The 27,992-nt window shown below is 44.5% G+C and overlaps 1 protein-coding gene across 1 annotated transcript; it reads right to left on the bottom strand.

The window, feature by feature from the left end:
• Positions 1–278: 278 nt before the first annotated feature.
• Positions 279–27,506, bottom strand: TRA2A (transformer 2 alpha homolog). Its single transcript, XM_056519790.1, has 8 exons — positions 27,276–27,506; positions 20,735–20,868; positions 16,824–16,989; positions 16,533–16,721; positions 9,073–9,188; positions 4,436–4,510; positions 959–1,029; positions 279–610 (listed from the first exon to the last, which is right to left on the bottom strand). Exons 1-8 carry the CDS (start codon positions 27,309–27,311, stop codon positions 600–602), a joined length of 798 nt encoding a protein of 265 aa, XP_056375765.1. The 5' UTR covers positions 27,312–27,506; the 3' UTR covers positions 279–599.
• Between the last annotated feature and the right edge of the window lie 486 nt (positions 27,507–27,992).

Genomic DNA, 27,992 nt, shown 5'->3' with positions numbered 1-27,992 from the left:
AATTTCCTATCACAAAACAAGTTTCCAGTATGTAGGAAACACATTGCACAATCAAATAAAACCAGTTTAAATTTATTCCAGTGGAAGTTCTTTAGTGCTGCAAATTATACCTACTATAGTTCTGATTAATCTGTCTGGATACAAGTTTATTTTGTGATCGAACACCTCCTTGGTGGAACTTTATGGACATGTGTCATTTCAACCAAACTATGCAACAATAAGGCATGATCGAAACGGAGCTGAAGTAAAAAAAAAAAATCACGCACCACACGTTTATGCCAAAGGTTTCATTTTATTAAACACAGTTTCCATCACAAAATATAGCTCCCTGGAACTCAGAATGCTTATTAAATTATGTGGGGGGGAAAAAAAACAAAAAAAAAACCTCCTAATATAGGGATTAAGGGAAACTGTGTATACCTGCTTGCACAGATCTTGCCTTGAAATCTGTTTGGCTACACAAAGCTAAAGCAATACTGTTTTGGGTTTCACAGAACAGTACAACAGAAAACTTCAAATTGAAAAACAGTATTAAAGTCTTAAAAAGGTAACGATTAACCAGACGCTTCAGATATTAAAAGTTCTCCATCTTTAAGATGTCAGTAACGCCCTAAAAGAGGTTAGGAAAGAAAAAAGAACCAGTTAGGACAATGAAGCCAGCATTTACAAGTATGTAGTGCTCTTTTCCATAATCAGAAATTAGGTTAAGCTATTCATTTGTTAAAGGGATATTTATAGAAATTCCAAAATAGATTTTTGGTACCAAATGACAATTCAACTTTTTAAACGTGTCCCTAGAAATTCTTCTCTGGACATGAACTAAATCTGTGTTTAATGATCAGGTGATGAATAGACAAAGTCAAGTAAAGAGAAACCAGAACAGAGGTAAAAATGCGGAACCTATAGTAGAAAGAATGTTACATTGGTATATTTGAAAACAGACATGCTGCGGACTTACTTGGGCTGTAGGAACGGGATCTGGACCTCGACCTGTTGTAGCGACTGTAATATGGCGAAGGGGATCGTCGCCTGTGGTGAAAGAATTACAATATAAGCAAATATACATAGTGTATATATTAGGGATGTCCGATTTTTTTTCTTATATTAAGTACGAGTACCGATACTTTAAAATAAAAGTACTCGTAACTTTGTATCGGCGAGTACTAGAATTAAAGGGACTGACACCAGGGTGACCCGGTTTCTGGCGCTGTTTACCGTATGATATGTGGGTCCTTGTTGTGTACAATGGAGGCGGCTGCTGTAGTATGAGCCAAGATTTCTCTCTTCTCCATTGGACAGAACAGGGAATATGCATTGGCGGCAAAACAGATGATCACATGGTGAGCAGCGGTAGAAACCAGGTGACCTGCACCATCTACCTATAAATTCAAGTTAGTGCAGGTGACTCTGCTGTAAGATTGTCTTTAATAGTAGGTAGAATCCCCTTGTAGACATCAGCAGCAGCCCCCCGGCAGTCAGTAGTAGACCCCCCCCTGTAGGCAGCAGCACCCCCTCTAGAAGACATTAGTAACAGCCCCCCTGTAGACCACAGCCCCTTTAGACATGGGGGTTTAAATGGGGGCCCACTAACAATGACACTTGGGGGCATCACGGGGGGGTATCTAATGACACTGGGGGGCATCACGGGGGGGTATCTAATGACACTGGGGGGCATCACGGGGGGGGGGATCTAATGACACGGGGGGGATCTAATGACACTGGGGGGCATCACAGGGGGGGATCTAATGACACTGGGGGGCATCACAGGGGGGGATCTAATGACACTGGGGGGCATCACAGGGGGGGATCTAATGACACTGGGGGGCATCACAGGGGGGGATCTAATGACACTGGGGGGCATCACGGGGGGGGATCTAATGACACTGGGGGCATCAGGGGGGGGGATCTAATGACACTGGGGGCATCAGGGGGGGGGATCTAATGACACTGGGGGCATCAGGGGGGGGGATCTAATGACACTGGGGGCATCAGGGGGGGGATCTAATGACACTGGGGGCATCAGGGGGGGGGGATCTAATGACACTGGGGGCATCAGGGGGGGGGATCTAATGACACTGGGGGCATCAGGGGGGGGGATCTAATGACACTGGGGGCATCAGGGGGGGGGATCTAATGACACTGGGGGCATCAGGGGGGGGGGGATCTAATGACACTGGGGGCATCAGGGGGGGGGGGATCTAATGACACTGGGGGCATCAGGGGGGGGATCTAATGACACTGGGGGCATCAGGGGGGGGATCTAATGACACTGGGGGCATCAGGGGGGGGATCTAATGACACTGGTGGCATCAGGGGGGGGATCTAATGACACTGGGGGCATCAGGGGGGGGATCTAATGACACTGGGGGCATCAGGGGGGGGATCTAATGACACTGGGGGCATCAGGGGGGGATCTAATGACACTGGGGGCATCAGGGGGGGATCTAATGACACTGGGGCATCAGGGGGGGATATAATGACACTGGGGCATCAGGGGGGATAAAATGACACTGGGGGCATCACGGGGGGATATAATGACACTGGGGGCATCACGGGGGGATATAATGACACTGGGGCATCACGGGGGGATATAATGACACTGGGGGCATCAGGGGGGGATATAATGACACTGGGGGCATCAGGGGGGGATATAATGACACTGGGGGCATTAGGGGGGGATATAATGACACTGGGGCATCACGGGGGGATATAATGACACTGGGGGCATCAGGGGGGATATAATGACACTGGGGGCATCACAGGGGGCTATAATGACACTGGGGGCATCACGGGGGGATATAATGACACTGGGGGCATCACGGGGGGATATAATGACACTGGGGGCATCACGGGGGATATAATGACACTGGGGGCATCACGGGGGGAGGGATATAATGACACTGGGGGCATCTCGGGGGGGATATAATGACACTGGGGGCATCACGGGGGGGAGGGATATAATGACACTGGGGGCATCTCGGGGGGAGGGATATAATGACACTGGGGGCATCTCGGGGGGAGGGATATAATGACACTGGGGGCATCTCGGGGGGAGGGATATAATGACACTGGGGGCATCTCGGGGGGAGGGATATAATGACACTGGGGCATCTCGGGGGGAGGGATATAATGACACTGGGGGCATCACGGGGAGGGATATAATGACACTGGGGGCATCACGGGGGAGGGAGGGAGGGATATAATGACACTGGGGGCATCACGGTGGAGGGTAACCTAATTGTGCATTGGGCACTACTTGATCCCTACCTGATAAAGGGACATACCTACCTGAAAGAGGGGGGGGGGGGGGGGGGGGGGGGAAACTACCTACTTAAAGAAATGCTGTAGTGCAAAATAACTTATCCCCATAAGTGAGATCGCCGGGGTCTGACCACTGGGACAACCCCCCCCATCTCTTGTATAAGACCCCAGCAGACAGCATGAAGGGAATGTTCCATCCCTGCATGACACGGCTGCTGAAGTGCCCCTCGGTATCATTTTTGTTTTGATTGGACTTTGATCGCTTTTTTTATTCAATTTTTTTATGGTATAAAAAGTGACCAAAAATAAGCTATTTTGCACTTTGGAATTGTGTGTACGCCATTGACAGTGCGGTTTAGTTAACCCCTTAAGGACAGCCTGACTGAGCTGCCAGGATGGCTTCGGTTTTACTTCAGATGCAGCAGTCAACTTTGATTGCTGCGTCTGAGGGGTTAATACCGCTATTAGCAGCAGGTGCCGGCTGTTCTATCGTGGGAGTCGGCGCAAGATGTAAATATACGTCCTGCGTCGTTAAGGGGTTAAAGTCAAAGTATTTGGGTTTTTCTTAAGTCAGATTTTTGTGTAGGTATGTACCATCAAAAAAGGCGATTGATTTCAATTGTTATTTAACACAAATCTGTTCACAGCCAGCACCAGAGATCTTGCCATTCAGGCCATTAGCAGCAGCCCTCGTGAGGTGCCAGGTAGGGAGTGGCTCGAGGCCCAAGCCTACTCCATACACCCTTAACGGCCCAATCACAAAATAAATGTCATTGGTCATTTAGGGGTTAATCCAATTCAGTGTGCTTTGAGTTCTGCAGTACATCATAGCAACCACATATTGTATGACAGTCTATAGCCCTAAAGTAAACTGTTTACCCTTAGAGATGAGCGAACTTCCAGTAATTCAATTAGTCACAAACTTCTCAGCTCGGCAGTTGATGACTTTTCCTGCATAAATGAGTTCAGCTTTCAGGTGCTCCAGTGGGCTGGAAAAGGTGGATACAGTCCTAGGAAAGAGTCTCCAGCCCACCGGAGCACCTGAAAGCTGAACTCATTTATGCAGGAAAAGACATCAACTGCCGAGTTGAGAAGTTTGTGACTAATTGAATTACTGGAAGTTCACTCATCTCTATTTATCATGAAGCAGTAAGAGGTATAGAACACAACTTGCCTGTTTCTGTACTCGTAATCTTCATATCTGTCATATCCTCGGTCATGTCCTCTATCATGGTAATCTCTGCGTCGGCTAAAAAGAGAAAAAAAGGTTTTTAGAATTTTGATTTTATGCAGATGTGAACGAAGCCAATGCCAGACCTAGTCACTCCTGCATATTGTGCTATTTTCCCCATAATAAAAGAACAGGCACTAATATCTACACTAGTACTAGCCTCATCACAGATCCGGCCATGCGTTAAAAGGGTACTCCGACAAAAAAATCTTATCCCCTAGCCAAAGGATAGGGTATAAGATGTCCAATCACGGGGGTCCCACCGCCAGGGACCCCCGCAATCTCCGATGCAGCACCCCAGTCATCTGTGCACGGAGCAAACTCCTCCGAACTACAGCTGTTACACCCCCCTTCATTCATGTCTATGGAAGGGGGTGTGATAGGGGATAAGATGTTTTTCGGCAGGGTACCCCTTTAAGACTAACATTACAGGTGTGAACACTAATGTTTAAACACGGTTACGACTAGGGCTCGGCCGATAATCACGATTTTGGGCATTATCGGTATCGGCAATTACCTTGCCGATAAGCCGATAATGCCCCGCCCCCACCGCGACCGCCACCCCCCAGACCCGCCGCACCCCCCACAGTGATGCTGGGCGGTATACCGGTATGGATTTTTGCTCATACCGCTATACCGGTCGGGCCCCACCCTCTGAGTCAATAAAAAAATAAAAAATAATTAAACTTACCCGTAATGGGGGTGGTCCGGGCCATCCATCGTTCCTGTAGTGTCCGGGGACGTTCCATGTGAACCGGTCCGGGCTGTCCTTCTCCGGGGGTCATCTTCTCCACTCCGGGCAGGCTCCGGCCTAGTACGCTGCATAGACGCCGCTACGCCGTGACGTCAGGCGAGTCGCTGCGCACGGGCGTCACTGCGCAGCGGCGTCTATGCAGCGTACTAGGCCGGAGCCTGCCTGGAGTGGAGAAGATAACCCCCGGCGTAGAAGGACAGCCCGGACCGGTTCACTCTTCACCCGGAACGCCCCCGGACACTACAGCAAGGATGGATGGATGGCCCGGACCACCCTGACAGGTAGGGAGAGAGAAGCGGGTGGTGGTGGCGGCGGCCTATGGCCCCGCAAAAGCCACTGCAGATCATTGATTTAAAGCGCCCACTTTAAATCAATGATCTGCAGCGGTGTCGCAGGGGGTTAAATAGCCGATAACTTATACCGGAATATCGGTATAAGTTATCGGCCAACGGCCCTAACCTGCACCGATTATCGGTATCGGCCCTAAAAAAAAAACAGATATCGGTCGATCCCTAGTTACGACAACACATGCATTCAGCAAGTCAGTTATGGGACATGCAGCTTTACTTTTTTTCTCCCCACAGTTCACCTTTAGGTTAAGTTCACACACGCAAAACCTATGAGGTTTGTCACAGTAACTGCGCTGATTTCAGCTACACAAACCAAGTGTTGTCGCCTTAGAAAAGCTTGCTCCCATTGATATCAATAGGAGAACATGGAACTGCATGGAAGTTTCTGCAGAGTTATGCCCTGAAGCTCTCACAAATCAATTGAAGCTTCAGAGCTTCTACTCTCTCTGCAGTTTACAGTAAGCTGCGCTGCAGAGCATCACAAGAGTGAGGGGGTTTTGCCTGTTTGAACATACCATTAAAAGGGGTTCTCCACTGCCCTGTCTTCCGGATCTCCGCTCGAAGCATCCGGAAGTTTATTACTCCGGACGCTGTGTGTGGGCTTCAGTGTTCAAGGCTGCCCCCTCAAGACGTCACGCCCCCTTCCCATAGACTTTCGTTGAGGGGGCGGCCTCGAACACAAAGCCCGCACACAGCGTCCGGAGTAATAAACTTCCGGACGCTGCAAGCGGAGCTCCGGAAGACAGGGCAGCGGAGAACCCCTTTAAGATCTATGCTCACTACAAATTCTAAGGGAAGCCAGCACCAAGACTGTGGACATTGCCAGTCCCACTAGACAGAAGTGTAGTCCATGCAGTATTCTGCCAATACAATGAACGAACAAGTTCATTCTTTTAGGAGTACTCAAATTTTTTAGTGTGCATTGTGCATCAGAATCCCATTGACCGCAATGAGACTCCTAGCAGAATTTTCCTTAAAAAAAAAAAAAAAATATATAAAAAAATTCTAATTCTGCATAATTTCGTGGTGTGCATGAATCCTTGGAGCAATGTTTCTCAAGTGTAGTCCTCAAGAACCCCCCCCCCCCCCCCCCAAACAGGTCATGTTTTCTGGATTTCCTTAGTCCTTCACAGGCGATATAATTATGGTCAGTGAATCCGGCATCACCAGTTATATCGCCTGTGAAAGACTAAGGAAATCCTGAAAACATGACCTGTTGGGGGGGGGGGGGGGGGTCTTGAGGACCGCACTTGAGAAACACTGTCTTAGGGTGCATGCACACCATGTTTTTGCAATACAGTTCCCGTATCAGGTTTTTGATTAAAAACGGATTCCTCAGAACCGGACCAAACTGTCAAAATGTGTGTACAAATGTCAACCCATGTTTTTTCAAACCCGTTTAAAAAACGGATGCAACTTACATTTTTCAAAGAAAAATAAAAACCTTTTAACTTTTCACTCCATTTTGAATAAAGTTCCACTTGTTTGATTGAAATGCCAGGAAAAAATAAAAAACTGTGCAAAGTCAAAAACCAGATGGAACCGTACACTGATCTGTACGGTTCCCATTGACTCCCATGTTAAATAAAAAACTAAAAAAAAAAAAAAAAAACACGTTTATGGTTTAATGCGGCTTTTCACAGGACCAAAAAAAACGTGGTAGGATACGGTTTTGGGTACGGTAAAAAAAAATAAAAATTTTTAATTTAAAAAAACCACTGTATAAGACGCAAAACGGACTAAACCGGATGATGCGTTTTACATCCGGTTTACAATGTTAAGTCAATGCATACGAACTGTATAGCAAAAACATGGCGTTCATGCACCCTTAGGGTATGTTCACACTGCAAAATCTCCGCTCACGGAATTCTGTCAGGCAGCCGCCGCAGATACTTCGGTGGTAGGACCGCGGGGCACTGCGCCGTCACCATTGATTGCTATGTAGTAGTCGTGGAATTCTGTGCAAAGAATGAACATGTTCTTTCTTTGCACTGGACAATTTCTGCGGTGGAATTGTCTGCCGCTGAAATTCCAGTGTGAATGGGTCTCGCGGAAGACCTCTTCCCACTGATGGGAATGTTCACTGCGCCGAATTCTACTCATGGAATTCCGCAGTGTGAACATACCCTTAGGGTGCTTTCACTCAAGAGCTGCTGTGGCTTCTCTCCAAGTGGCACTACAGCAAAAAGTTACTTATCCACATAATAGGGGATAAGTTTCAAATCGCAGGGGGCCAACTGCTAAGACCCTTTGCAATCTCCTGGGCCAGTCAGGCCCTGTGAGAAGAGTGTGTGGGGGGGTCAGTACGCGCCATTCATTCTCTATGGGAGTGCCAAAGAGACCAGAGCATCACAGTCTAGTGTCTCTGGCACTGCAACAAAAAACAATGGAGCGTGTGCTGTCCCCAGCACGTGGTACTCTCGGAGAGCCGGGGCCTGTCCTGGAGATCACTGGAGCAGTCAGAACCTTGGCAACCGGACACTTACCCCCTATCCTGTTTATTGGCGCGTGCGTAATTGTCCAAACTATTAACATAACATTATATATGTCCCATATGGTCAATGGCGTTAACGTAAAAAATACCAAATCACAGAATTGCGTTTATAACATATCACAGAAAAAAAAAAAAAGTAAAAAAAAGTGTTAAAGAGTCCAAACAATACCAAAATGGCACTGATATAAACAGCTGATAACCCCAAAAATGAGCCATCATACAGCCCCCTATACAGAAATTTAAAAATGTTACAGGGGTCAGGAATTTCTCAAAAATTCAAAAGTTAAATTATTATTATTTTTTTTTATAACTTTACATTTCTAAAATTCTCTTTTTAACTGTGTCAAAGCCATTTTAGTTATTAATAGCAGACAACTGCAAACTAGCCATAGACTGGAAACAGACAAACCCTAAAGAGAGAACTTAAAGAAAAAACAAATACATAGGTATAGCATTTTATTTATTCCTCCCGATTCTTCGATAGAAACCATTTAGTCACATAATGAAGGAATCACATGATTTGTAAAGGAAAACCTACTATAGTAATGCATGCTATTTTATTGGGGAAAAAGCCACAAATCCTGAAAATAAATGTAGTTGTTGTGGCTTTTCCCTAGCAAACAAAAGTTGTGTGTGTTTTTTTCAGCCTTTGGACTGTGTTCCCCAATCTGTGGCTCCTCTACATGCTTAGAGTTGTAGTTCTGTCACCGCTGCAGACACAGGTTGGAGACCATTGCCTTTGGGGCTTGTTCACACTACTGCAGTGGTCTTCAACCTGCAGACCTCCAGATGTTGCAAAACTACAACTCCCAGCATGACCGGACAGCCGATGGCTGACCAGGCATGCTGGGAGTTGTAGTTTTGCAACATCTGGAGGTCCTCAGGTTGAAGACCACTGCAGTAGTGTATGGCACAGGTAGATAATACATGTATGGGCCTCCATACTCCAGCCACTAACACACAAGCTCTCTCGCTGACTTACTGTGTGGGTCTGCCCATGTAGATGCCAGGGGTTGGTGTGTGTGCCCGCTTAGTGATTGAGTAGTCTACTCTGATCCTCCTTCCGTCCAGCTCCATTCCGTTCGCATGCTCCATCGCCTGTAGAATTACACATGACACTTAGTAAGGCCCGAGCTCCCCACCATCAGTCCCTGTACACAGCCCCCGGAGGGGGAGAAGGGGCGCGCGCGCCTCACGTGACGCTGCAGCACAGCGCGCTCCCCGCACAGCCTAGGGCCGGCGGTGAATGAGTTAAGCAGCCCACGAGTTCCGGCGCGCACGTGGTGAGGGCTGCCATTTCACGCCGGTCCCCGCCCCCGGCTGCCATCTCGCGGCTCGCTCCCCGCCCCCACTGCTTCTGCTCATCGGGCTAAAATGGCGACTTAACCTGCCCGAAGCTCCGCCATGTTGTAGGGCGCGCTCGCTGTCCGCAGCACAACACAGGAGCTGCCGTGTGAGGAGCGGGAAACCAGCAGGTCTGCCGGGTGAGGAGGCCGCTCCTAGCGCCTTACCGGCCCGCAGTGTGCACGGAGAGCGAGCGGACAACACTCAGTGTAGGTAGCGGCTCATAGGTTTCCTACTAAAGGGAATAACTACGTCTATGGAGGGAACGATATTCCCGGCCCACAAAGTAGAACCACAGGGCGAGGAGTTCTCAGGCGGGGACACCGCGCCTCACACGGCGTACAAAGCCACCAGTGCCAGTGACTAGGAGGTGGGGAGGGAGCAAGTCACACCAGTCAGCACTTACACGAGTGTACACACACAGGGGGAGATTTATCAAAACATGTGCAAAGGAAAATTTGCCCAGTTTCCCATAGCAACCAATCAGATCGCTTCTTTCTTTTCTAACAAGGCCTCTGCAAAATGAAAGCAGCGATCTGATTGGTTGCTATGGGCAACTAGGCAAATTTTCCTCTGCACGGGTTTTGATAAATCTCCCCTACAGTTCGTGCACACAGCTCCAGTACACACTACACGTATATGACCAGGCCGCGCGACTACACGGAGGAGCACGAGGCACAGCCCCCGCCCGCCACCTAGCGGCCGTCTGAGGAGGTGCACTGTGTAGAACAGACTGGAGCTTGTTTATATAGGAGCATACAAGACAGGAAATTCACTGAAGTCACTGGGCTTAGCAATGTTATAGGATGGTTGAAGATCCACTAAAAAAATAAAAAATAAATGATATATATTACATATACACACACTGCAAAACGGGCAAAGACATCACAGGATAGGGTCAGTGAAGTGGTGGGTTCTGACCACTGGGACCACCACAGATTACCTAAACGGGAAAAAAAAGGTGACCCAGAATACATAGAGCACTATGGGGGAGATTTATCAAAACCTGCCCATAGCAACCAATCAGATGGCTTTCATTTTTAACAAGGCCTCTGCAAAATGAAAGAAGCGATCTGATTGGTTGCTATGGGCAACTTTATCTCTGGACAGATTTTGATAAATCTTCCCCCTATGTGCATGTCCAGCACTGCATTCTCAAGGCTCAGCAATGTCCAGCATAGGGGGGGAGGAATGAACCACAGGCTGTACATTTATCCTTCATTCTAGGGATAAGTGAGACACAGACCTGATCCTTATGGTAACGTGAGAAGACTCTTCAGGTCTAGTCACATGTACAGTATTCTGGACAGATTTGAGGCGCAGGATTTTCTGCTGCAGATTTCAGTGTGGACTGCATGACTTTATCCTGTTGGGGGACGGAGGGAGCCCACTCCATGTCTATAACGCTGGGCTACGTGTCATAGCGGGTCGGGCCCGGCACCTAGCAAGAGCTGGGACCCATGGCTAATAGCATGCAGAACTGATTACAGTGCAGCGAGCTATGAACCCTTTAGATGCGGCGTTCAAAGTTCAACTTTGAACGATGAGTCTAAAGTGAAACGTTGCCGTTAGCTCAGGGGGCTGTCCGGGATCCCGGACGGCAGGAGGGTCCCTTACCTTGCCTCCTGTTGTCCGATCGCCGAATGACTGCTCAGTGCCTGAGCTCCAAGCGGCAAAATCATTGAACAATGGTTTCCTATGAGAAACCATTGATCAATGTAAAAGATCAGTGTGTGAAGTGTTATAGCTCCATATGGGAGCTAACAAAAAAAAAAACACAACCCTTCCCTAAAAAGTTTAAATCACCCCCCTTTTCCCATAAAAAAAAAAAAAAGGTAAACAAAACAAATGAGATATCGCCGCGTGTGGAAATTCTAAAAATATATTGTTAATTAAACCGTACGGTCAATTGCGTACGCGCAAAAAAATTCCAAAGTACAAAATAGCGTATTTTTGGTCACTTTTTATATCATGAAAAAAAATAAGTAAAAGCAAAATGTCCAGCGCGAATATGAAGGAACTGGATGTTTATTCCAATAGCCAAAAAGACAAGGAGAACATGACAAGGTGACGCGTTTCGGTCCTAAGGCTGGTCCAGCCTTAGGACCGAAACGCGTCACCTTGTCATGTTCTCCTTGTCTTTTTGGCTATTGGAATAAACATCCAGTTCCTTCATATTCGCACTGGACATTTTGCTTTTACTTGTCAGTTCCAGTCGGTGTTGCCCACGCCGGTCCTGGCGCGACGGGCTGAGGGAGTGAGCTGGACTATACACTTCTTTGTCTGCAGAAAAAAAATAAGGCGATCAAAAAGTCCAATCAATACAAAAATGGTACCGCTAAAAACATCAGATCATGGTGCAAAAAATGAGCCTTCATACCACCCTGTACGCGGAAAAATAAAAAGTTATAGGGGTCAGAAGATTACAATTTTAAACATATAAATTTTCCTGCATGTAGTTATGATTTTTTCCAGAAGTCCGACAAAATAAAATAAAGAGAAGGTGTCATTTATACTGAAAAATGTACTGTATAGAAACGGAAGCCCCGAAAAGTTATGGAATTTTCTTCAATTTTGTCGCACAATGATTTTTTTCCGTTGCACCGTATTTTGGGGTAAAATGAGTGATGTCATTACAAAGTAGAATTGGTGGTGCAAAAAAGCCATAATATGGATTTTTAGGTGCAAAATTGAAAGTAATGATTTTTTAAATGTAAGGAGGAAAAAACGGAAGTGCACAAAAACGGAAAAACCCCAAGGGGTTCTATTCGGCGCATCAAATCTGCAGAATACTGTACGTGTGAATGGACCCTTAGGGTCTAATTTACATTTATAGTATCCTGCACAGATTTGAATATAAACTAAATAACAAAAAGATCAAATATGTGCAGGATACTGTGTGAATAGAACCTTAGGGGTGGATTTTCTTCTTTACTACACAGGATGTGTTATAGATTTGAAATCGTAAAATCCATAGTTGCAGATCCACAAAAGGTCATTTATGTACTTGAGTATTTTGTAAAATTCTAAACTGCAAATCTTATATTACAGATCGGATGTGTGTAAATACACCCAAAGAAAAACAAAAAATATATTTGTGGTGCACAACAATTTACTCCCTATTTAAAGGATAGGGAATAAGTGTCTGATGGCGGGGGTCCAACCAGTGGGAGCCCCACAATCTCCTGCATGGCACCCCAGCTCTTTGTGGGAAGGAGCTGTGTCAGCCCCGGCAGGAAGCTGTGGCAGACACCCCCTCTATGTATCTCTATGGGAGAGGCAGTTATACAGAGTTTAATGTATTGCCGCCTTACCCATAGAGATACATGGAGGGGGCATAGTGCAGGAGATCTAGGGGAGTCCCAGCAGTCAGATCCCCGTGATCAGATACTTATCCCCTATCCTTTGGATGGGGGTTAAACTATCCTGCACCATAAAACTCATTTAAGAACAAAAATACTGTGACGCAAGTAAGGCTCATAGATTGGATGCAGCCCCCCTAATGTCATAGTTTGCCATACCCCTGTGTAATGGGGACATAGTAACCTGGTCAGGAAAGCACTCAGCCATCACTGTTCATGTCAACAGGAATTCAGGGACCCCTAATTTTGTATCCCATAATTAAGGTTATAGGCTACAACTACTCAATCTTCAAGAAGGGAAGCTGTCAAAAGCAAGGCCAGGGCATGATCGATGTCAAAGGAAAACTGTCCGAATAGTCACCCACACAAACCAGTGGTAGTAGTTATTCACTGGCTTCCTTCGCCTCCCTGCTCTGTAATCACGTTTACGGCACGTGTGCAGCGTCATGAAGCCTGTTATGAAGACTGAGGCTGCTTCCGGGTGTAGCCAGGAAACTGCACACACGCCGTAAACGTGATTACAGAGTGGGGAGGCGGAGGAAGGCCGTGAATAATTAGCCGTGCCGAGAGCCAAAGAAAACAGCGCTAATGTCACAGTGCCCAAAGGCTGGATCGTAACCCTGCACGTACCACTTACTGCCAATCTGCATATGCAGAGAGGAGATATCCGACAATTGGAGAAACGGATCCAGGCATTGTAAGTAGAGATGAGAGAACTTACAGTAAATTTGATTCGTCACGAACTTCTCGGCTCGGCAGTTGGACTTTTCCTGCATAAATTAGTTCAGCTTTCCGGTGGGCTGGAAAAGGTGGATACAGTCCTAGGAGACTCTTTCCTAGGAATGTATCCACCTTTTCCAGCCCACCGGAGCATCTGAAAGCTGAACTCATTTATGCAGGATAAGTCACCAACTGCCGAGCCGAGAAGTTTGTGATGAATCAAATTTACTGTAAGTTCGCCCATCTCTAATTGTAAGCATTGTTATTCACAGCGTCACCCCACTACCAAGCAGTACCACTGGTTCGTGCTACCATGGGAAGAGAGGGTTCTAAATGCCAGAAATAGGATTCATTTACAGAAAACACATTTAAAGTATAAGAAGGCATCAGAGTGGAGACCAATGCGTAACTAGTCATTTGCTGCTGGGACAGAATGAAGAATGCAATTACAGGCAGAGAACCCCAACTAGTTACAGCTAGTTAGCAAAAGCAGCTGCAGAAGATATGCAGCAAAATATCGCACATTTTTAAAATCATCCACCAGATTCTCTTATTCACCTTGAACAACGGTGAAAGTGTTATTTCTTATACAGCCCACAACCTCCAGCACAGTGTGCATACAACAGGGCATTCCAACAGTCTGCAGCTGTATACTCCTCATGCTAACTTGCTTTTTACACTAAAGTTCAAGCTCACATGAACTGGACACTAGGGATCGACCGATTATCGGTATGGCCGATATAATCGGCCGATATTCACGATTTTGGGCATTATCGGTATCTGCAATTACCTTGCCGATAATGCCTCCCGCACCGCAGCGGTGTCGAGGTGGGATGAATAGCCGATAACGTATACCGGAATATCGGTATAAGTTATCGGCTATCGGCCCTAACCTCCACCGATTATCGGTATCGGCCCTAAAAAAACGATATCGGTCGATCCCTACTGGACACTGCAGTACTTTACCACTGATAGGTCTCTAAAAGGTCTAATACAGTGGTCTCAATAATTCCAAAAAGCGCAAAGGAGTCATTTAAAGTATAAAATATATGTAATTTTATTGATAAATATTAAAAACCTGCAATTCATAAAAAATAGGGGGAAAACTACAACCACTGGGGGAGGTTGAACAAAAAGGGGCAACACTCCCTGCTTGTGCATCAAGGTATCACCGAAACGATCGTTGGGGTGGCGTCACTCCTGCTTGATTTTGCCATTACACTTTTACATCTGTACGCTGGTATGTATGCTGGTATTTATTCATGTTAATGCACCTTATGGAAGCTGCTGCAAGCCCCTATTATGCACTTTAAATTTGTTTACCTGTCATACACATTTATTGTTATGAATTGATGCACAAGCAGGTAGTGTCGCCCCTTTTTGTTCAACCTCCCCCAGTGGTTGTAGTTTTCCCCCCTATTTTTTATGAATTGCATGTTTTTAATATTTATCAATAAAATTACATATATTTTATACTTTAATTAAATGACTCCTTTGCGCTTTTTTGAATTATTTTGTCTTTGTGGAGATCATATATGAAGCCGTATTCACTTTAGTAATTTCAATAATTTTGTAGACATCCATGATGTCCGAATGATATAACAGTTACTATTGTGCATCTGCTGCTGGTCACGTTTATATATACAGTGGTCTCAAACTGTGGCCCTCCAGATGTTGTAAAACTTCAACTCCGGGCATACTGGGAGTTTAAGTTTTGCAACATCTGGAGGGCCACAGTTTGAGACCACTGGTCTAATACTTTCCTTACAAGGGATGTCAGTACTATAGGTGTATTGGTGATCTCTTGGTATCAAAATGTGATCAGTCTGTGTCCATCTACTGTTTGTAAACTGACTAGTTAGGGATATTGCACACCGTCATTTCAGGCACAATTCATACAAATTTTTAAGCAGATTCCACTTCAAAATCATGAATTCTGCCTAGAACATGCTTCCCACTGAATTAAACTACGTGCCTGTTTACATAGTATTTTCTGTCGTGGAGCCAGATTCTGCTGGAAGAGCCAAGATGACAATTCTTGGTGGAATCCACAAGTTTAAAAAAAAAAAAAAATGTACTATTGTATTTTCACTCCAATTCTGACACATTTTAGCATAGAGCAGAAAATAAACATCTGCTCCAAAAATTTTAGGGAGCCATTATAGTCAGTGGAGCAGGATCTGACATGTTACAATTTTTTTTTATTTTTTTTATTTTTTATTTTTTTTTAACAGATGTGGTCTTACAATGAGCAAAAAATAAATAAATAAAAAAATGGAAGTGAATCCCCTGGGTATATTCCCCATTAGGATATGCTGTACAGACACCAGCAATGTCAGCTGCCAATTTGCTTCTAAGAACCTTCTCTGAAATCTGTGTTGGCACAATGGGGAGATCAAAACCTGTTCAAAGGGAACGTTGCTGAGTTGCACATAGCAACCAATCAGATAGATTCTCATTTTCTGTGACTGCAAACTAGCACACATTTACTAAATTCCTCAAACACTTTAAGCAGTAACTGGGGAACTATAGAAGGGAACTAAGACTTAAGAAGCTCCACACAGAGCAGAATTGCCATTTCTATATCAGTGCATACTTCTAAATCCATCCTTTTAAAGGGGGGGGGGGGGGCTTTCCCATATTCAAAATGTATTCACTATTCACAGTAGAGGAGACAAATGAATAATTGGGGGAACAAGCACTTGGGATGGCAAAAGTGATGAGAACAGGGGTCCCCTTTCACACCAATTGTATGAGTGATGGTCTAACATAAAGGGCAGACACACTGTACTCTTTTCACCAGTCCTAGACTTTGCAAGGAGAAACAATACATTCTCTTCTACCGCTCCAATCAACCAAGGAGCTGGACACAATGCCCCCAGTACAGGGGGTCCCATTAAGCAGACACCATCAAGTTTTGATTATGGAAAAACCTTTTTAGAAAGCACAAGTCACAAATGTTCTAGACATATACTAACACCTACAGCAGGGAAAACACATTTTCCCTCATATTTACCTCTCTGGAATCCTCTATGCGTTCAAAATAGACGAATGCAAATCCCCTCGACCGTCCAGATCGCTGATCATAAACCACATTCACACCAGCAAGTGGGCCATAGCGAGAGAAAACTTCTCGTATATCTCGTTCAGTTGTGTATAAGCTCAGACCGAAAACCCCAACACATGTGTTTGGACCTGGATTTGCCTAACAAAAAAAGTAAATAAATCATTAAAGTCTGAGAATTTTATTTTTAATTTTTTTAGCTTGTTTAACAAAAATAAATGAAGCTATACACAGATAACATACCCTGCTACCATTGTGCCTCCTTCTGTTAGACATTGGAGAATGACTACGGCTCCTTCTCCGCCTATATTCTGGGGTGTATGATCTGCTTTTTGATCGTCTTCTGTGCGAATGTGAACGAGACCTTGAGCGAGAATATCTTCTATGAGAGCGTCTCCTAGATCTTGAGCTGCAAGAGAAAGATTGTATTTAATGCTTTCATATTTTACCAAGGGTATGGTATTTGGTATATGGTTAGTATAGACCGCCACAACAGATCATTAAAATAACCTCATATCAAAGACTTAAGTGCCTGTCACCAAATAAACTGTTCTCAACTACCTAAGGCTATGTTCCCTAACTACTCCTTACTAGGGATCGACTTGATATCGATTTTTTTAGGGCAGATACCGATAATCTGTGACCTTTCATGCCGATAGCCCGGTACAAGTTATCGGCTATTCCCCACCACCACCCCAGAAGCCGCTGTAGATCAATGATTTAAAGCAGACGCTTTAAATCAATGAACTGCAGTGGCTTTTGCGGGGCCAGAGACCGCCACCACCCGCTTCTCTCCCCTGCCTGTCCTGGGGTCCTCCCTAGTCCAACCACCGCTGCCCCATTGCCTCCCCCCATCCCCAGTTTTATAATTACCTGTTCCCGGGGACCGCGCTACTTCTGGCTCAGGCTGCGTCCTGAGCCGTCACTGTGTGCAATGACTGACGTCGCGTTGAGGACGTCACTCGTCATTGCGCTGCGCACAGGAGCCAGAACTAGCGCAGACCCCGGGAACAGGTAATTATATAACTGGGGATGGAGGAGGCAATGGGGCAGCGACGGTGGCGGCTGTCTCTGGCCGGGGAGGCGGGACATTATCGGCATGGTAATTGCTGATAGATATAATGTCCAAAACCATGAATATCGGCCAAACCGATAATCTGTCGATCCCTACTTCTAACACCACTCCTTAAAAACTAATTTCAGAGCTTTAAAAAGCTCTATCATACCTTTCTTCTTGCTCAAATAGCGCAATCTCGGAGCAGAAGAAAGTGGGCATTTCCCAGCAGGCATGACATCACTGAAGCCTGCTGGGAGACCACTTCTGCCCTAACATGGTTGCAGTGCTGTGATGAATACAATAGAAGACCTCAGGCTCTATGCATGTTTCAGTCTGTGTTGCTATCAGTGAGGCTCTCCTTCAGCTGTAAGTCTGTGTGGCTTTCTTTGAGAATCTGTGGAGCTTTCACTTTCTGTGCAACTGACAATCAAGCTAAACTGTTGGGTACAAACATTACTTAAAAGGAGATATGAGACGAAAATATTTAACTCATCCTATGCCCAGGCTGCAAAAATAAAAACAAAACTTAACCTCACCTTCCTACTTTCCCACGTTTGAGATATCCGTGTCCCGTTCCTGCGCTGCTGTCCGTGCTTCTTAGGTTTGGAACGTCAGTGCTGTCAGCGTATTGCTGGCCGCAGCGAAGTCCCGCCTCGGCCAGTGATAGGCTGCGCGCTGTTATGTAAGGAGCCGGCCAGAGCTCCTTACATGACAGCGCCTCAGCCTATCACAGGCCGAGGCGGGATATCGCCACGGCCGGCGATGCGCTGACAGCACCGACGTTCCGAACCTATAAAGCACGGAGCCAAGCAGCAGTGGAGGAACAGGACACATCTCCGCAACTTGGGAACATAGGAAGGTGAGGTAAAGTTTGTTTTTGTATTGTTTGCAGCCTGGGCACAGGAGGAGTTATGAGATTTGCCACATAGCTCCTTTAATAGCCACCAAGGAGATAATTAGGTAAGCTGAAAATAGTACTTCACAGGGAAGGAGCATGTGGCACCATCTATTACTTAAAAACTCTGACGGGACAGATATGGTTGCTACTAGAACAACAAGGCTGCTTTTCAGAGACATTTTGACACAGGGCCTTGCGTGATCATTACCTTAACCCCTTAAGGACTGAGCCCTTTTTTGCAATTCTGGCCACTGTCACTTTATGCATTAATAACTCTGGGATCCTTTTACCATTTATTCTGATTCAGAGATTGTTTTTCGTGACATTCTACTTTAACATAGTGGTAAATTTTCGTCGTTACTTCGTCGCATTATTTCTTGGTGAAAAATCCAAAAATCTTTTGTAAGGAAAATGGATTTATTCCAAATAAATTGTATATTGATTCACATATACAATATGTCCACTTTATGTTTGCATCATAAAGTTGACATGTTTTTACATTTGGAAGACATTAGAGGGCTTCAAAGCTCAGCTGCAATTTTCCAAGAAAATTTCAAAATCAGAATTTTTCAGGGACCAGTTCAGTTTTGAAGTGGATTTGAAGGGTCTTCATATTAGAAATACGCCACAAATGACCCCATTATAAAAACTGCACCCCTCAAAGTATCCAAAATGACATTCAGTGTGTTAACCCTTTAGGTGTTTCACAGGAACAACAGCAAAGTGAAGGAGAAAATTCAAAATCATTTTTTTTACACTCACATGTTCTTGTAGACTCCGTTTTTGAATTTTTACAAGTGGTAATAGGAGAAAAATCCCCCTCAAAATTTGTAACCCCATTTCTCACAAGTAAAGAAATACCTCATATGTGGATATAAAGTGCTCCGTGGGTGCACTAGAGGGCTCAGAAGGGAAGGAGCGACGAAGGGATTTTGGAGAGTGAATTTTGCTGAAATGGTGTTTGGGGGCCATGTTGCATTTAGGAAGCCCCTATGGAGCCATAACATTTGTGTTTATATCAGAACTGCTGTAAAAATCAGCCACCCGTGTGCAAATCACCAATTTAGGCCTCAAATGTACATAGTACACTCAATCCTGAACCACCATGTGCATCCGCAGAGCATTTTATGCACACATATGGGGTATTTCCGTGTTCAGGAGAAATTGCGTTACATATTTTGAGAGTCTTTCCTTTTACCTCTTGTGAAAATGAAAAGTATGGGGCAACACCAGCATGTTAGTGTAAAAATCTTTTTTACACTAAGGCTGGTGTAGACCACAACATTTCCTTTTCATAAGGGGTAAAAGCAGAAAAAGCCCCTCAAAATGTGTAAAGCAATTGCTCCAAAGTACAGAAACACCCCATATGTGGCCATAAACAGTTTCCTTGAAATATGACAGAGCTCTGAAGTGAGAGCACCATGCACATTTGAGGACTTAACTAGGGGTTGCATAGGGGTATTCTACGCCAGCGATTCCCAAACAGGGTGCCCAAGGCTGTTGCTTAACTCCCAGCATGATTAGTCTGTGGCTGTCCAGAAATGCTGGGAGTTGTTTTCCCAACAGCTGGAGGATCCGTTTTCGAAGGGTACACTGACACAGGCAGGGGTTTACGGTGAGTTTACAGCTAGGGAGTTTGAGCCGCAGCTCAAACTTGAAGCAGGAAACTCACTGTAAACCCCGCCCATGTGAATGTACCCTGTATGTGCTCAGGACTCCCCTCGGCGATGTGCTGGGATGCCTGCTGAATGATTTTGGCTAGCGGCGGGAACCGAAATTCCCACAGGCGTACCTGCAAGTCCCCAGTTCTTAAGGGCTGACACCTCGGCCCTTAAGGGGTTTTCCAGGATATAGTATTAGAGACCTATCATAAGGCCCTCTTTATTTAAATTATTGAACATATGCTGCTGAGCTGCACTCCATATACTACAACTTTTTTTTCCCCCTGCTGACCATGGGTCCCACAGCTTAAACCAAACCCCCAGGATCATACACTAGAGAACTTTCTTAAAGAAAAGCTATCAAACCTTTACGGGGTGTACTTCACCCGCAAATATGGTTTAGCTGTAGATAGGTTGAGGTTGCAAACAACTTGTAATGGAAGACCCCCCAATTTATCAACAAAAAAAGTTTCATACCACAGACCACCGTGAACAAATAAGAAAACGTGAAGATGCATTGAATACATAAATCACTTACCGAGATTTTGATCTGGACCCAGAACGGGACTCTGACTTCTTAGAAGCTCTTGATCCACTACAGGAGCGAGACCGACTTTCAGATTTTGCAAGCTGAGCACTTTCTGCAACCGACTTGGAACGAGATCGTGACTCCTAACAGAACAAATTACATTAAAAATGGAGCAGTTCTAAGAAATGCCTACCTTGATACAGAAAAAACAATTATATAAACCTGAAAAACAAATGGTTAGGTTATGTTTTACTCTGCCCTCCAACTCACTGCATTTAACCCACAAAGATACTTCTCTATGAAAACCCTATTTGAACCAGATGACCAAACCCAAACTGTCTGTTAACTAAAATCATGCAAAGGCATAAATTTGATCATACAGACACTGGAACATAAACCATACATTTACTTAACCTAGGACCCATTCATTCTTCCAGAGTCTTTTTATTCTACGTCACTCTTGCTTTAACCTTTTCTTCATTCTTCATATTTTTTTTTTCTCAACTTCGTGTATTCTTCCCCAATTCAACCAATTCATTAAAGCCTTAATTATATTCAAGAGCTTCTATCTGAACAGTCTTCTGATAATATTTTTTTTCCCCCATTCAATTGAAATTTTCTGAGCTTTACAACTTTTCATTAGCCTTCTTTTATCTTGCTTTCTCTTCAACATTCTTGGAATAAACTCTTCAATTTCTTCACGAACAAAAACCTTAATGGAAAAACAACATTTAGTATATTTAAGCAAATCTGTATTAGATACTCTTCTGTGGCACTGAAATTATGAAAAGCCACCAGGTAGAGTATACACAGAATTTGGCATGAGCTCCCTGCAGTAACTCACAGCAACCTCTCCCCTAGGAAATCTGCCATGAAAATCCCTCCTCCTTAACTCAAGGCCTTAAACAACCTAACCTGTCAAAAGAACCTAAGCACTCAGAGCATGTCACAAGTTTCCTTTTGTAAAAGCCCAGACCTACAATCAACATACTACTTATATAGTATTGAGTCAGTCCAAGAATCACAAGATTTAGCTACAGCTTGAGGGTCCGGTTTTGATAAACTCGTGGGAGGGAACACTAATGTTTACTTCATATCAGACCGTATACAGGGAAGTTAACCAGGGCTGTGGAGTCCATGAGATTTTGAGTTGAGTCAAAGAATTATAACAATTATGGCTACAAAGTTTATTATATTTTAGTATTGGATTATTATTGCGGAAACTTTTGTAACAAAAAATCTCAACAACAATACTTTGTTTTAACTTTATTAAAATATATTGGCATACTTAGGTTTACCAGCATATAAGTGCCTGTGCACAGCACTACACACCGACTCACAGCCAAGGGGTATATATCCTTAGTGACACTAGCCCTAGTGATTACGTCACCAGGAATGCCCACCATTGCTAGCTTAAAGGGGGGTCTGCAGTTATCCAATCCCAAAATCTGCAGAGGTAGTCAGTCTCTGTACTGTCCGTTTGAGCAATGCAGGTCTGATACCACTGCCTAGACTTTCATGCCTCACAACTTAACCAGATCTGTTTTGTTTGACAAACCTATCGTATACAAGTGCTAATAGAGTATCCATAAGTTGGTGTTGTATCAGGAGTGATTAGCCATACACATTCCTGCAGCCAGTTAAGTATCAGCGTACCCTGCTTACATGGTGGACAAGAAGTTTTCCAGCAAATGCTGATTTTCATGCCCACATAAAAGACAGTCAGTCAAAAGGTTAATTGAGGGCAATTTATGTGGGACAATGATTTGGAAGCTACATATATTTATTTGTTAGGGCTCGATCACATATGTAAAGTACCAGAGTGAAACTGATGCCAGAAACAATATCATTGCTGTCAATGGGGGCGTTTCTGGCATCTGGAAACTTGCATCAGTTTCCTATCTAGCTCTAGAGAGATTTCACTACAAATAGCGTGAAAAAGCCAGACGACAACTGATGCACTCTTACATCAGTTGTGGTCAGTTTTTGATGCCCCAGATATATGTTAACCCATCCTTACAGATCTGGCCTCTCTCACACCCCAGCAGTTAAGAGGTTTTTACACTGAAAATGAATGGGTGTTCATGCAGTGCATGGACGTATGTGGTCCACCACAGCAGCCTTCTGGAATAGTACTACTGTGCCACTTCATGCAGCTCTGCAGTAACACTACATTAATACTAAGAGGGTATCCTGAACAAACCCAAAAAGCTGTTTAGGATCACGATAAAACCTGAATGTCAGGTCATAAACTCCATTGTTCACAGCCATTTTTTCTGAATGTAATATTGACCGAAACTGAAAATGTTAAATTAACCATGAAATCTGTTTAAATCTAATAAAGTGTCTGGAAGTGAATAAGAAATACTAGCTCTTCACATAGCTTTTGAATTACAACAATTTAGAGAGAATATCCCATATGGCAGCACCATTGCCACAATGTAATAGCAGCAGGACACCGTGCTTGTCTAGGTCTAACTCATGACACCATGAGCATTAAAATAGGATCACAGGGCAAACCTGCTGTAGAGAACTTACCTAAATGTTTTATCACAGCAGAGGTTACATGACTTCAACAAACAACGCAGATAAACTGATGCAGCCCCAATATACAGGCAAAAGTAATGGGTAGCAAAGAGTTTGGGCTTGAAATTTAGTCAACCAAACTTAGAGAACCAGAGCACGGAATGGGACCAGCCAAGTATCATCATCTGTACAGACAGGTTAGTGCAGGTGACCCTGATGACAGATTTCCTTTAAGGGATTAAACCCCGTCATTTTACAAAACCTGACATGTCACATGTACAAACTTTTTGATGGGTCATCCGGTGCTCCAGCTGACTGCTTTCTAAGTCTACAGAGCCTTCTCCTGCAAGTGGACAGAAATCGTTGCCTTTAGAAAAGTGATGTTCACTACTGCACGCTTCACCTGGCTATATCTAGAGATCAGTAGGGGTCTAAACGGTACAACATGCTGTACATATAAATATATACAAAAGCTGAAGTATCAAAAACTGCAGTTTATCAGCATAATCTTGCCACCATGCCGCTGTGTGTACCCTTCGGACAGTGATGCCCAACCTGTGGCACCCCAGTTGTTGCAGAATTACAACTACCAGGCTAACAGGGTTGGGCAACACTGCCCTTAGGCTATGTTCACACGTCTGAATGTCATGCTGACACTAGGACCGCATGAGAATGCGCAGTCTCAGGCGGCAATGCATTCCATCCATGCAGATTCCGCAGAAAGAATTGACAAGTTAATTCTTTCTCCGGATAACAGAATAGGAAATTCCAGTGTGCACAGTGCAGCAAAATCCCATTAAAAGGGGTACTGCAGTGGCCAGCCTTCCAGCCGCGTTTGGAAAATTTAGTTCTGAACGATGTGCTCGCGCTGCGGAGGGGGTCAGCCACACCCCCTCACGCTAAGTGTTCCGACCGCAGCCAGAAGGCTGCCCAATTGAGTACCCCTTCAAATATAATTTTGGATTTAGGAAATTCTGCACAAAAAATTCCAACGTGTAAACATAGGCAGAGCAGAAGCGCTGTGGGTTTTCAGCACTGGAGAATTCAAAGCTGTCAAATTGAAAATGATTGCGTAGATTTGTTTGTATTTGCTGCTACAGAATTTTAGCAAAGAATACATGGATATGTTTACAGGGGAAGACTTAGCAGATCTCCAGGCAGTTCCTTCTGGCAAACCCATATACTATTTGCTTTAGCACCGGCCAAGTCCCAGGGTTGCTGGGATATCTAAACAGGTAGTCTGAGGACACACCAGCATTTGAGTTATGCTTTAAAGTCTATTCCACTTTTCTGCCAATGCTATATTAAGCTGCAAACCTTCTGCAGTACATTTGTGTGCAATCCTGTATGATTCAGTATTAGAGGTCGTCCTGCTGCCAATCTGCAGTTCTCTCGGAAGAGCATTAATGCCACTTAAGTGATCGGAAGGGGTTCTGGAGTTGGAGCCCTGGTGATCTAATACTGAAGGCATGGCCTGAGGATAGGCTATATTACAGCTGAATAACCTATTTAAAACAAAAACTGCAAAGATGCCTAAACAAGAAGGTCTTCACTATATTAAACTGACTAACAATTCTTTACTGAAATCCCGAATTTTTTATTTTATGCCCTTACGTATTTAGCTAGTTTGCTTACTAACAGATGTTAATGTAAGATATGTTGTCCTCCTCATACAGTAGGTCACATAGTAGAGCACCTGCTCCAATCTAAACATCACCTCTAAAGGTACAGGTATAATTACACTAATATACAAGGCCCCATTTACATGTAATTTAGGGTACGGACACTTCACAAGTTTTAATTAACATAACTTTGCAGCAACCTTGTATTAAACACTGTTTGCAGCCCTGCCTGTTGCCTTCACTGTAAAATGTATATGTTAAATGAATGCATATGCATTGTTACATTTGCTTAAAAGGGTAGTTTTTTGTCAAAAAAAATAATAATGAAACTATGCAGAGCGGGGCTTTGGACTACTCTAGATCTGTAACAGTCCACAACCTGGCCAAGGACCATCACTGTTATAGACCAATATACACAAGATTTCGGCTCCACACATTTGTTTTGCAGAAGCGGCATGTAAACATAGCCTGAGGCATCCATAGACATCAAGTGGTGTACGCTTAGCTGTACAGCTGTAACTTTATCGAGTACACCAATACAGACCATGTCTTTTCCTAATTTATTTTGAACAACATCTTTATTACACTGAAGTCTATAGAAGACATTTGAATGTTCAACATGCATTTCCCAGGAATAAAACAGGAAAACTTTTACAGTAAGAACAAGCAACATGGCTGCAAACAGCTTCTACTGTATCTGCACACGCTCGATAACATTTTATACCTCACACAAGTTAACGGACAAACTGATGCCTAATCGTTCACATGTACATGAAGTAAAACGAAAACATTTTTTAACATTAAAAAGTATACGTTTAAAATGTGAGGAGAATGAGGCCCAACACCGATCATTTATAGTCTCATTCAACAATCAGGACACGGACATTAACCCTTCTGAGCATGGTGCTAAAGTGGTGTCTGCCTCAGAGGGGACATTTCAGACTCTAAAAACAGTATCCGTACAAGTCCGGCATCAAAGGTGTAATGTCTTTACTGTAGCTTCTCCGCCCCCCCCCCCCCCACAACGAGTGGTCGCATAATACATAAATAAATACATAAATAATCTGCATGTATCATGATACTGCATACAGCCACCACCTGCAGATATCGTAATGAAAGTTACCTGCACGTATCGTGATACTGCATTCAGCCACTACCTGCGGGTATCGCGATACTGCATTCAGTCACTACCTGCGGGTATCATAATTAAAGTTACCTGTGCGTATCGTGATACTGCATACAGCCAACGCCTGCGTGTATCATGATACTGCATTCAGCCACTACCTGCGAGTATCGTAATTAAAAAGTTACCTGCGCATATCATGATACTGCATACAGACAATACATGCGTGTATCGTGATACTGCATTCAGTCACTACCAGTGGGTATCGTAATTAAAGGTACCTGCACGTATCGTGATACTACATACAGCCAACATGCGGGGATCGTAATACTGCATTCAGCCACTACCTGCGAGTATCGTAATTAAAAAGTTACCTGCGCATATCATGATACTGCATACAGCCAATACATGCGTGTATCGTGATACTGCATTCAGCCACTACCTGTAGGTATCATAATTTAAGTCACCTACACGTATCAGAATACAGCCAGTACCTGCAAGTATCATAGAATACAGTCACCTATGCATATTGTGATACAAGTCACCAAAAGATAACTTGATACAAAGTCATCTAGACATATCATGATACAATACAGTTGTCTAGACACATCACGATTCTACATAGTCACCACAGCACAGTGAAACAAGTCACTTAATTATATCACGATACAGTCAGATCTATACTTATGATAACAGTTATCTAGATTATTGTGACACTATTTCTAGTCACCACCTACATAAATACAATAGTCACCTTAGCATATCATGGTACAATTCGCAGTCACCTACACATATCATGATACAACATGTAGTCACAATGAGGGTGTATCAAAACAAGTCACTTGTATATATCGTGACACACACCAGACACCACCTAAGGCACCTTCCATCATATACAATCCTGAAGAAGGTATTTTGGGTCTATAGTCACATAAAGGTCTTACTGTCCCCGGTGACGGGCAATCCAATAAGGATGTATTCTATCCCATGGCCATACATCAGTCCGCCATTACAATAAGGACACACTATAGAAGGTTATGTGGTGTACACAGCATTCCCTCCACATTCACACAGCCCCTCCATACATACCTAGGGCCCCAGTCTGGCAGCCATCTTGGAGCAGACAGACAATGCCGCCAGCCCGGGCTCTTCACCACAGACAAGTCCTGCAGCGGGATAACTCACCGTACACGGCCACAGTACACAGCCGACTCCCCCGCCTTAGTCCGGAGCCGTGAGGAGACACCACTTATGTCTACAGCCAAACCCGTCTACTTACTCTGCTCACGAAGTGATTCCTCTCCACGTCACTCATGGCGGCTGCTGTACAAGTCACAGACTAGCGATAGGTATGTGCAGGTAGGTGACGACTGCCGTGGGCCCTGTTCCTCGCCGCTATCTCCGTCCGCTCCTCTCGTCGCTTTTGTCTTCGTCCGGACCGCTTCACAAAATGGCGTCGTCGTCGTCTTCTCGCGGTTCATAAGGCAGAGCCGGGGAGGGGCGGGGCGTGCGGGCTCAGAATGGCGGCGGCAGGAGCGGCAAGTGACGTCATCAGCTGCGAGTAGAGAACCTGAGAGGACATATATATATATATATATATATATATATATATATATATATATATATATATATATATATATATATATATACAGACTATAGTATCAGAAGTGAGGCCTAATTTACAATACTGGGGTTTTCTTATGGGCCAGGGGAGTAACAATAGAGCAGTGGTCTTCAAACTGTAGACCTCAAAATGTTGCAAAACTACAACTCCCAGCATGCCCGGACAGCCAACGGCTGTCCGGGCATGCTGGGAGTTGTAGTTTTGCAACATCTAAAGGTCCAAAGTTTGAAGACCACTGGCTTATGGTTCCCCCCCCCCTGCCCCATAAGAAAACCCCAGTATTGTAAATTAGGCCTCACTCCTAATAACCCCCTGGTGGCAGAACAAATTACATAGAAATAGGATGAGGATTGGTCATCTGTAGGACAAACA

This window comes from Hyla sarda, chromosome 5, assembly GCF_029499605.1.
Source record: "Hyla sarda isolate aHylSar1 chromosome 5, aHylSar1.hap1, whole genome shotgun sequence".
NCBI lineage: Eukaryota > Metazoa > Chordata > Amphibia > Anura > Hylidae > Hyla > Hyla sarda.
This window is presented reverse-complemented; position numbering and strand designations above follow the sequence as displayed.

Excerpts from the sequence above, each read along its gene's own strand:
- TRA2A (XM_056519790.1), bottom strand. The coding sequence starts at position 27,311 with ATGAGTGACGTGGAGAGGAATCACTTCGTGAGCAGA. Across the intron at positions 16,990-20,734 it reads GGGTCCAGATCAAAATCTCG|CTCAAGATCTAGGAGACGCT; the intron begins GTAAGTGATTTA and ends TTTCTCTTGCAG. Across the intron at positions 1,030-4,435 it reads GATTACGAGTACAGAAACAG|GCGACGATCCCCTTCGCCAT; the intron begins GCAAGTTGTGTT and ends CTTTCACCACAG.